The sequence below is a fragment of the Hyperoodon ampullatus genome (assembly GCF_949752795.1).
Source record: "Hyperoodon ampullatus genome assembly, chromosome: X".
Taxonomy (NCBI): domain Eukaryota; kingdom Metazoa; phylum Chordata; class Mammalia; order Artiodactyla; family Ziphiidae; genus Hyperoodon; species Hyperoodon ampullatus.
The window spans coordinates 62,734,528-62,746,776 of NC_136913.1; the positions used below are offsets into that span (position 1 = coordinate 62,734,528).

Here is a 12,249-nt window from a genome sequence, read left to right on the forward strand (position 1 = left end):
ATTACTAGTGTGAGACTCAGGTAAGTCTCTTCCCTATGCTCAGCCTCAGTTACCATGTCAGTAAGAAAGACTTAATCTGCATTCTTCATATCCTTCCTAGTAGTAGCGAGGGTCCAATGACTGACGACTGAAGCCAAGCTCCATAACACAAATACACTCCTTCCCCTCTCCCTGTCCCTCTGCAGAGGCTGAACCAAGCTGAAATCTGGGCCAGGGAAGTAGGAGAGGTTTGACGGTAGTAGAGAGTAGCCCTGGGCTATTCTGGCAACCCCGAGAGGACAGACCAGGCTTAGAAAATATTTACCAGGCAGTGAGAGCCTCCCAAGCATGAAGCCTGCTAAAGAAAAGGCTTACCCAGTTCCCTATAGCCCATCACGGGTGGACTGTACTCTTTATAAAGCAATCTCACATTCATTATCTCCTGCAAGCCTTACAATAATATGGTTTGTGTGGGTCAGCTCAGACCTGGCAGTGGAGGGGTGTCCAACTGAAGCCCCATTTGACCCATGCCCCTCTAAGTCTCAGAAAAACTAAGCAATCACTCCCTAGTGATGTTAAATGACCCTTGTATAGCCTGAGCCATGATCTTCAGCCTGTGGGGTTTGACTTTTCTGCAGCCCACTCTGCTTTCTGCAGTGAGGTTGCCTCTCTGATTAATCTCCAGGTTAAAAAAAAGAAATAAAGATTTCCAGTCAAACTAGACTGAACCTCCGTGCCAGTCCACCTCTCTCTCCCACCTTCCTACCCCCACATTCCACTCCCATCCCCAGAAACAAACAAACAAAAACACAAAACTGAATTAATCCTGAAGCCAAGTTCTGCCAAGCACTGGACAATGTACTTACTGGCTTCTCTTCCAGACATCCCTAAAGTTGAGTCAAAATGGTGATTTCCAATCTGTTATTCCAAGGTCATTTATTGATTCAGCACACAAATATTTCTTGAGACCCTATCATGTGCATGACACTCCACTCTGCAAGGCTCAAACACACCTCCTCACACCCTTTCAATGTGCTCAAATTCCAAAACAATTCAGATAAGACCCTAAGTAACTCCAAGGTGGACAAGAATAGTATTAGTCAGTGGGGGAGGGGAGTTGACAATGGGATTCAGACAAGAGGAAGAGTGCTTTCTGAGAGTATCCTAACATAGGGCTTTAGGGAGGAGGGGACATTTGAACTGAGCCTTGAAGAAGCGGGAGAATTTGAACATTTTTTATGGATAAAAACAGTCTAGACAAAGGGACTTGCATAAGCAAACATACATTTTTTAGTGGAAAGAGTGTCGATCTGGGAGTCAACAGACCTGAGTTTGAATCTCAGTTCTGTCATTCACTGTCTTAAAGAATACCTTCCCTACTCATGCCCTCAGTTTCCTCATAGGTAAGATGATAATATTGCATTAGCTTACTTTTAAAGTTCCTGTATATGCTTTCATCCTGATATAGCTTTTCAAATGTCAGGTAGACCAGTTTGCCTCAGGATAGAATAGCTGAAAGCCAATAATGCAAGGGTATTGGGTCTATGTTATGAAAAGGATTGAATGCTGGGCCTGGGAGCCTGAGCAGGCAAAGAAAATAGAAGCCAGGCCCTAGGCCTCAACCCTGAGTTTGTACATTTTGCCTGGTTCCCATTTAAGAACATGAACTTTGCAATCAGAGCTTCCTAGGATGGGAACCTAGCTCTACTATACACCAGTAGTTCATTTAAATACTCATGCCACGTCTCTGAGCCTCAGTTTCTTCATCTCTAAAATGGGAGTGAAAATAAGTAACTCATGGGGCTGTTGTGAATGTTAAATGAGATCATGAGCAAAAAGTGCCTATAGGTATGTGACTTTCCTGTTCCTTAGTCCCTTCTCCCCAGTGCTTGGTTTTAATTAGTCTTTGCTGACCAATTACTTCTATTCCTTCTTTTCCTTCTCCTTCTCCAAAGCAGGCTTCAAAATATATCCAGAATTCAACCACTTCTCTCCATCCCCAATGCCATTCACCTGGATTATTGCAATAGCCTTTTAATTAATCAGCCTGATTTTATTTTGCCTACTTACAGTCTATTCTTAATCCAATAGCCAGAGCAATCCTTTCAAAACTTAAGTCAAATCATGTGACTCATCTGCGCAAAACCCTACAATGTCCCCCTACCTCACTTAGAGTAAAAACCTAGAAATTAAAAATGAGCTTCCCCATTAGCTTTTGGACCTCATCTACCTGTTAGCCTTCTTGCTACTTCTTCAATAGAAGACAGACTTTTTACCTGTTGTTCCCTCTGTCTGGATCCTCTCCTCATAGCTCACTCCATCACTTCTATATTTTATTTAAATATCATTTCTCAGTAAGGTCCTCCAGCCCACCACTTGTTAAGTTGCAACATCCTCCAGCATTCCCTATTCTCCTTCTTGCTTTCTTTTTCTTCACAACATTGATTATTATCATCTGACATAACACAAAATTTAATTACTTATTAGTATTTCTCCCCTTGAGAATATAAGTTTAATAAGGTTAAAGGCTTTGTTCACTATTGATGTCTCCATGCATAGAATAGCACCTAGCACTCAATAAATATTTGTTGAGTAAATTAATGAATACAGTGGTCCTGTGCTGTGTGCCAAGTGTTAAGTTAAGCAGTTTGCATACATCATCTCAGGAAATCCTGCCTTGTAAATGCAGACAATGTTAGGATCCCTATTACACAGGGGAAAACCCTGAAACTCCCAGAAGTGAAGTGATATTCCCAAAGCCAAAGAGGGATTAGTTAATGGAGGTTCCAGGTTGTGTTGGACTTCATAGAGGAGCACATTCTCTGAATAGGAGCACAGCCTGAACTAAAGGTTGTGGTAGGCTTTGGAAGGGGGAAGGGGTGAGAAGGAATCCTGGAATACAAATTGGTTTTGTCGTCAGGAGGTGATCTGGCTTCTTGAAGCAAAATCTTGAGTTCACTGGCATCTACTGGCAAGTCCATGTCTTTTTCAACAATTGGAGCTTTACAAAGGAAGTCTCGTCAAGTGTGAAAGAAAGTTGGGAGCTTCAGCTGCCCTGGACTTGAGACTGCAGGAATTTGACTCCTTGGGGTACTGGCAGAAAGAGACACCCAAGCAAGACTAGTGAACTGAAAGGGAAATAAAAAAGCCCACTACCCACATGGGTCTTCTTCTTTCCTTCCTTTTTTCATAACCTCCTCTCTTCATCTTTCTTTAATTTGTGCATATTTGTAGAACATCCAATTTATTGTGTGCCTACTGTGTGCCGGACTGTTGTAGACACGGGGGATAGAGCAGTGAACAAGAGACAAACATCCCTCTCTGCCTTCCTAAGGTTACATTCCAGTAGATGGCAGGCCGGATTAATTGGATGTTTTACAAATGAATCTCTGTGAAATGAATCTCTGTCCTTAGAAACAAAGCTCTCCTCCTGGTGGAGGGGGCGATGAGGAGAAGGGTATCATGGGCCAGTGCCATGTGGAGTACCCGTGCCAGGGAATGTGGGCAGAGGGGATACCAAGGATGCAGACTGGATGCGGGAAGATCAGCGTAAAGAAACCGCGGGGTAAGGACCAAAGAGCAGGATTTGGCCCTGATTCTACACGTCTCCATCTCACTTTGGAGGGAGCTGCTCAGAAACCTCTGGAGGAGCGCCCTTCTGCCTCCAAAAGCGCAAAATTAGTGCTATGGGACCAGATGGACAAAAGCGAGAAAGATGAGATAGAAAGGCCCAGGAGCTCTGGGAGAGGGAGTGTAGAGTGAACAAGTCGCTGTGAAAGTGAAATGGCCGTTCATTTGAATGCAAATGCTATGTAAAAGCCTAAAGCCCCTTGACGTCAGCCCAGCCATTGGGGGCCCGTCTATACCAGGCTACCAGTCACCTGGAAACCGTCAGGGTAGGAAACGCCGATGGAGTTGTCTGAGGGGCGCGGAGGAGCTTGCAGCACAGCTACGGCCTAACCTACTGGTTCCCTAACTGCTTCTCAAAGTCGGGTTGGGGTCTTACAGGGACTTCAGGATGGCTTAGGGAGCTCCCTTCTCATACCCAAGCCACTATGTACAGAAGCTGCCTTTTGGAAAAAGAAACGGGCATGTACTCAGGCACTCTCAGGAGCCCTGCAGGAGGTGGCACAGCCGGGGCTGGCGCCACTGGGGACGGTGGGAGTCCGATGCCAGCCTCCAACTTCGCAGCGGCTCCGTCTTATGCGCACTATATGGGGTATCCCCATATGCCTGGTATGGATCCTCACGGGCCATCGCTGGGGACCTGGGGGTCACCCTATAGTCCCCCTCGGGAAGACTGGAGCGTGTACCCCGGGCCGTCCAGTACATTGGGCACGGTGCCCATGAACGACATGACCTCGAGCCCCACTGCTTTCGGCTCGCCGGAATACAGCAACCTGGAACCCGCAGCGGGTGGAAACAGCGGTAGCAGCCTGCCTACACCAGCCGGCGGATCACTGTTCCCCATCGACGCCTGCACCGCCGACGCCAGTTCTAACAGAAGCCGCCACAGCCCCTATGCGTGGATGCGCAAGACCGTGCAGGTGACTGGTGAGTAATCGATTCCAATGCTCTCACACTTTTCCTTCCTTTGCTTCTCATCTACTTCTCTTGGCCTTCTGGCCCTCCTACTCCTCAGGCTTCTCCCCGGACAGCTTAGCTAAGGAGACCATTGAGTGTCTTACTGCCCAGGGCCCCAGCCCATTAGTGACCTCCTTCGCTTGTGCCTCTGTTCAAAAGCAGAGCATGGTGCTTGAAACTAAGCCGACCGTAGGGGACTTTTTCACCATTTTCTGATCAGTCACGGGAGCAACCGCGCAGACAATGAGCATGTTGATCCACAAGGGTCAAGATCCAACCCTGCAGTTGCCCAGATGGGAAAACAGATGCACGGGGAAGATGAGTGGGTGAATGAGGAGAGGACAGCCACGTTCCCCTGTGCTCAATCACTGCTGCTTGCCCGTTCCATTTCAAACCCTTCCCCATCTGGGCAGGTCGGCTTCCCCCTCAAAGCTGGTGGTTCTCAACTTAGGTTCATGATGCTTGGTTGGCAACAGACCCTCCAGTTTAGCCACGAAGGCCCCAGTGGCAAAGCAACCTGGTCACCCTGGACTCTCAAGGAAGCTCCAGCTTCTTTCGCCCAAGCTGGCATAGGCAAGCTGGATTCAAACCCAATGCCTTCTTACAACTTCCCTTCCACCAATAGAAGCATAGAGGCTGTGAGAAAGCTACAGCACACCACTGGGACATAATAAGCTACTCAACCCTAACATCCCCTGGGCGTGCACGAATATCAGTCCCAACATCAATAAGATTAAAGTGATTAAAGCCCTCCTAAGAGTCAGGCAGGCGTTTCGAGGTGCAGGGGCTGGATGCAGGCTTGTCACCACACATAAGAAAGCCCAGAGATCCCAGCCTAATGCCTACCCACGCTCCTGCCAGCAAGCCGGTGGGCGGCTACTGGGAGCCAGGGGCGGGGGAAGTGGGTACTCTGCTTTAATCTTGGACAGGGGGTGGAGGAGGGAGGCGGGGAGATGTTTGTTTTCAGCTATAGTTGTTCTTTTATCACATTCTTATTATTCCAACCTATCGCTCCCTGTCATTAGAGAAAATTAGTAAAATTCAGCTCTATCACTTTCATCCCTCTGGGGAAGAAATGACATTTCAACAGCATTTGTCCACAATGATTATGCTTCTGCTCACAGTTCTGCCCTTTTTCTCTCCCTAAAAAAAGTAAAAGCAGGAGGGTGGGATGGGACCAACTTTCACCGTTAAGAGGACTCAGCCCAGAGGAGATAGTTCCAGTTGATTAGGACATTACTGGGGTAGCAATCCCAAATTAAGAGTTGAGCTTAAATACTTAGCTTTAGAATGTTTGGAAGTAAGTCTGCATATTGCTTTTTGAAGTAAGAGTGAGTTGGCTGGCTAAAGAGAATAGAAAATGAGGTTAGGGTGTCGTATTCCCAGGTCTGTTATTATATCTAATCTTAGGGTTGTAATTAACATCTATTCACTAAGCCCTAACCATCAGCAAAAGACACAAAAGCCAGAAAAGTAGCTGCTCCCAGTTCAGGATTATGTTTTGAAATACTTTAGAAGAGGAAAGTCACTAGTATGTTGTTTGGAAGAGAGAACAATGAGAAGAAAAGGACAAGATAAAATAAATTATCTTGAGTCATGAATTTTCTGTTTATTAGAGAAAATATGATGGGTTTCTCTGCTTAAAAGTCTTTCATTTGCATTTGTCAGATTCTCTCTTTTGGGTAAGTTTAGAAAGGGGCTCTAAATTGCTCTGTGGTGTCTTCATCATCAGCTAACTCTTGAAACCTGGGTGTACAATGCCACCTTCACAAGATTTTCTCTCCAACTTCTATGAGAAATTCTAAATTGAATGATTTTGGTACCCCATTGACTTCTGGCAGCCTATCCTATAGATGGGGCTTTATTAAATTCAATCTCCATTTCATTTTAATGTCTTATAAAAGTACCCCTTTATTATATTCTTGTAGCCTAAGGTGCATATAGCAACAACTTAAGAATGTGATGAAAAGTATGGACCCTCTCCCTAGAAAAATGCACAAAGGCACAAATGCACATGCACACACACATGTCATTTTTTGAATAATTTTGGGAGATTCATGGATCCACTGAAGCCCTTCCACGGATCTCAGGTTATGAACCCCACAAAAAAATTAAGTTGATCACCTCTTTGTATCACTCCAAACAAAAAGACACCCATTTGTATGCTTAGTACATGGTGAGTGTTAAACAAATATTTGTTAAATGAATGAATAAGTCAGATTCTCCTAAATTTTCTACTTCACTCTGTAGTATTGTAGGACATTTGACTTATGGCTGAGAAGAAAATAGATGAATTACAAAATTGAAGTAACCCCTCCCTGATTATGGTAATCAAATGAAAGCTCTTTCCATCACTGACGAATGTTTTTAAAATAACCTTAAGTTAAAGAAACAAAAATACACATATTAGGGGACAATTGGAAAACATTTCATAGTGATTATTGTCACATTTGATTTTCAAATGAGAGAAAGGGGACTGACATACAGAATAAATGAATGTCCACTAAGTGATTTCATTTAAAAATGAAATATTTTTATTTCAACTTTGTTCCCTAAGTATTCTGTTCCAATACACTTCTGGTTTTAAAAATTATATGGAAAGGAAGCTGATAGAAAGATTCTGGGAAAAGTTCAGTATTTTCATATTTTAAATATTGTCAGTGCATTACAGCTAGGAATTTTTTCATTTTTTGCTTTATTTTTACCCAGAGTTGTAACCATGTATGAGTATTGGCAAGGTGGTAACCTAAGCAGGGCTGGAGGGGGCTTTCTTTTTAGGTGTGGGAAAGAAGAGGAGAGAAGGAAGTGACTTTGAATAATTATGATTAACCCACTGGACAAAATACAAAACACTGAGGAAGTTATACTTAAAAGATTTTATTCAGGTAGGACCCTTCAGAAAATGAGTTACTTAATAATTCCTGAAGCTTATCATTATCTTTCTTTGTTTTGATCATTTAATTGGACAATTTTTATGAATGAATTTGGATGCAATTTTTAACTAAAAGCAGCAAAAGACTACCATCAGATGGAAAGTCATTATGATGGTGTCAATTACACTCTACTCCCTAAAGAAAGAGATTGGTTTCCATCCTCTTTACCCTCACTGTCATCATCATCATAACCCCTAGGTTTGGAGAGTGCTTTTCTGCCTAACAGTGCTTTCACAGCCAGTCTCTCAAATGAGCACATTTAGGGTGATGATAAGTCATCATATATAATGACATGTGTTTGCAAACTCTGTAGGGATACTGTCTTCTAGGTAGTGGGAACTACAGAGGTTTGTCCAAGGCTTTAGGCAGGGGGAGGCAGTGAAATCCCCACCACAGGGCTATGAAGCAGCCCTGTTATACAACTTACGGTTTGTTACTTTCCTAAATTAACCCACAATAGTGCCAGAGAAGGGGATCCCTCACCCTCAGAAATGTTGTAGTCTCTGGGAGAAGAGAATAGCTTGAACAATAAAAGCTAGTGCTCTTAGTGCTTTGTTGATGTTTTAGTATGGAAATATGGCATTATGCTCTACTAGAAAAATGTCCAAAACCCATTCAATCAGATTTCATCATTTAAGGGAAGAGGTAATGAAAGGGGTGGAAAGAAGACAGTTTGGGAGCAGGGACACAAGAGGAGCACCAGGAAACAGGAATTCATTTCTCTTTGTTAAATGTGCAGTCAATATTTCCCCCTGATCTATGTCTTCTTGAGGTTTGAGGTCTTATCTGTCAGATTGGGGCAACAGACTCTTTTTAACACTTTGCATGGCTTTGATATGCAGCTTGGCTCTTCCTCATTCCTCCTTTCTTCAGGGGTTATATTGCCGGAAAGGGTGAGGATTTTCATGGCAAATAAAGAGGCCTGGTCTTGACTTTATTGTCCTCAGAAAAAACTGCAAGAGGGGAATTTATGACCAATGGGGGTGGGGAAGGACTGCAACCTTCCAGAGTTCTTGAAGTCTGGTTATATTTACTGATTATCAAAGAGCGGAAAACAGACACACACAAGTTGAATTTTAACTTCTGCCTCAAGTTAGAATTTAAACACTTAGTCACTTTGGGATTAGAAAGGGTTTTAGGGAACATCTCTTCAAAGATATATTTTGATTCTAAGATTTGAGGTTCTGGAAATAAATTAAACCTCAATGTTTTCACTGTGACTTCAAATATACATTCTGCCTTTGTAACATACCAAATGCCAGACCTTTGGTTTCCTAAATTCAGAAAATCAACTCAAGTTTGTTTTCTGTATCTGTGAGTCTGTTTCTGTTTTGCATATACATTCATTTCTATTATATTTTAGAGTCCACATGTAAGTGATGTCATACAGTATTTGTCTTTCTCTGTCTGACTTATTTCACTAAACATAATATTCCCTTGGTCTTTCCATGTTGCTGCAAATGAAACTAACACAATATTGTAAATCAACTATACTTCAATTAAAAAACTTGACAGCAAAAACAAACAAACAAACAAAAAAGAAAACCAGCTTAAAATTTGAGCCTTTGAGACAGATCGACTGGAATTCATCGCTTTCCATTTTTAAGAGGGAAAGTTTTGTTTAGTTCTTTAGTCCATGAGTTAATCCTAAAACATATCTCTCATCTAGAATTTGTTTCTACATCCATGTCCCTTTTTTTTTTTTCTTTCCTGGAGATGAAAGGGTGTCTGACATTTGTTTAGGGCTTGTAAATTCCAAACCAATTTGCTGGTGTTCCTGAATGTAAAGAGGGTTCAGGATGGGATCTGATGCTATGTAGCTCCTTTGTTAAGCTTGTGCTGCATCTTAACACCTCAATGGAGTTTAGGGAAACACTTTAAAGAAACCTTTGTCTTACAGATCGCTCCCCAAAACTTCACATCAAAAACAACCAGGGAAGATCAGAAGGAGTTTGCCAAAAGCCATAGAGAAAAGGAGGAAGATCCTGGAGGGGGTTAGAAAAATGGAAAAGAAAGAGAAACTTCCTAATCACCTTTGGAAAATTTGAAAGGAGGAATAAAACTCTATTTGAAGGAGGGCATGAGAAATTAGTTAAACGTTTTAACACAAAGCAAATGTTTGTATATCCTTTCAAAGAATACTAGAATACCCATTTTATTCTGCTAAAGTCAACACCCCCTATTTCCCCCATTCATTATCCACTTGGGAATAAAAATTTGTTTAAGACTCTCCCCAGAAAACTAAACTATTTTTTCTGATAAGTAATAGGAGCTATCTTAGAACAGAATCTAAGTGACAATAGAGGTTTTCTTTTTAAATTACTATCCAAATGAAATTCTAGAATGTATATGTAATTAGAATGTCAGGTCACAAAACAGCTTGCCTCACTTGGGCCATTCTTATGCTGTCCAGCATGTTTAAATCAGGAATAACATTTGGCACACCGGACTAGGAGCCAAGGGTATGTGTTTGGGTTCCCACTCCTCAGCCCACGAGCACAAAGCCACTTACTTACCTACACTGAGCCTCAGGTTCCTTATCTGCAAAATGGGGATAAGACACATTCTGCATAATTTGAAAGAGTAAGTGAGAGGTTCAATAGGAAACAATATAAATGAACTGCATAAAATATCAGTATAAAAGGAAGTGCATGTATAATGAATGTTGCTACTACTGAAAATGACAATGCTGTTCCCATATGTTAGTGTGAAGGGAATGAAAATCATGGCTTAACTGTTTGCTTTAAAATGCTTTGGTGTAACAGTATGTCAATGGTGGTGTGATAGGTGTGTTGAATATATATATATATATATATATATATATATATATATATATATATATAATAGCCACAGATGACAAAGTAATTAATGGAGAAATGGACTTATGACATATTTGGTTTAAAAAATGTACTTGTTTTATATTTGAAAGTAATAGCTAAGGGTAGGAACAATGTTTATGATTCCTCCAACCAAAACAATCTCCAAAGAAGCAAAATATGATTAAATGCACTGCTTTCTCTCCTAACAGGGAAAACCAGGACAAAAGAAAAGTATCGTGTGGTTTACACAGATCATCAAAGGTTGGAGCTGGAGAAGGAATTCCACTGCAATAGATACATCACCATTCGGAGAAAATCAGAGCTGGCAGTCAACTTGGGCCTTTCTGAGAGACAGGTACACCAGAAGTACATCTAACACGTTTCATATAAGCATTTCAATAGGCTGAGGTTTTAGGGAAGTCTGTAAGTAAGAGTGGAAGCAAAATAAAGACCAAGCCATTCTCAGAGCTCTCCTAAAGCCCACATTCATCCTACTGGACCACCTAGTTTAGTACTGTTGGTTGATGGGTTTATTAATAATTGAACGTGGTGGGCACTGTGTAGGTGTGAAAGCAAGGGGTGGGGACGTAGGGGGAAGAGAAGGATTAAAACTCCCATACAATTGATCAGTCAGGGCAAAACCTTGATATGGTTCCCTAAGTAGTCATAATCAATGTGTGAAGTGGAAACCTGTCAATCATGGCAATTATCTGGTTCATATCAGTCAAACTGTAACAGTAAATGAACACCAATGCTGCCACCTGAAGCAAGTTTTTCTATTACTCAGGGTAGGAATTTAATTTTCTGTGGTCTATGTAATCCTATGATTCCTGCCTCAAATTTAGCTTACTGTGGATACTTAGTAAAGATTAAATCATGGCAAGAATCAGTGGTTTCCACTCGCCCAGATTTTGACATTACATAACTACCTGATTTTTTTTTAAATTAGATCTAGGAGTAAACCTGGGAATTGTAAGATTCTAGAACTGTAAAGTCCATTAATGTATTGCTGTATCCCAAGAAGCCTGCATTTCAACCATTTATGAAGGCATATTGGTATGACAGCAAGAGATATAGTATTTCATCACCCTTGTTCACCCAGTTCTGTTCTAACAACCTTACTTCATTTAATGACAGATCATAATCACCTTTGCTATTTAAATCCCTCCCTTTTTATCACCATGGCTCAGCATCTGCCATTCTATCATTATTTATTTCTACCTGCGCAACAGAGATGGTGGGTGAGGTATAATATAAAGAGCACTGCATTCAGAGTCTGAGGCCCTGGACTTGACTTCAGTTTCATCTCATGCAAGATACTTTCCCTCTCTGAGTCTCAGCCTTTTTTAAACCTGTTGTTAAATGGGCATACTTCACAAGGTCATTGTGAGGCTCAGTTAAGCGATGCATGTGAAAGGACTTTGTAAATACTAGAGTCCCTGAACAATATCAGCAATGACTGAAAAGTGCATTCAGTATGTTGCCCCATTAAATCCAAAGCATTTTGTGTTTCAGGTGAAAATCTGGTTTCAGAATCGCAGAGCCAAGGAGAGAAAGATGATCAAAAAGAAAATATCCCAGTTTGAGAACAGTGGAGGCTCAGTGCAAAGTGACTCTGGCTCCATCAGCCCTGGGGAACTACCTAACACTTTTTTCACCACCCCATCTGCTGTCCATGGATTTCAGCCTATTGAGATACCTCAGGTCATAGTCTCTGAATGAAAGAAAGGCAAAGAGAAATGGAAAGTGCCTTTCCTTTAGCATTGTCTTTTTGGTCTCTAAGATATCAGCAGGGGAGTTGCAACATTATGTAATTCCTTGTAAGGCAGTATTCAGAACAAGTGGATGCGCCATGGGTTGAAGATAATTCAAGGGTCACTTACTGTTAGGAACTATCCCCAGAAAACTGTTGTGTGCTATGCTATGTCAGTCAC

The 12,249-nt window shown here is 41.8% G+C and overlaps 1 protein-coding gene across 1 annotated transcript; it reads left to right on the top strand.

The window, feature by feature from the left end:
- Positions 1–4,034: 4,034 nt before the first annotated feature.
- Positions 4,035–12,037, top strand: CDX4 (caudal type homeobox 4; the record flags this gene model as incomplete). Its single annotated transcript, XM_079727108.1, has 3 exons — positions 4,035–4,533; positions 10,525–10,670; positions 11,831–12,037. The coding sequence occupies 3 exons, from the start codon at positions 4,035–4,037 to the stop codon at positions 12,035–12,037; spliced, it is 852 nt and encodes a 283-aa protein (XP_079583234.1).
- Between the last annotated feature and the right edge of the window lie 212 nt (positions 12,038–12,249).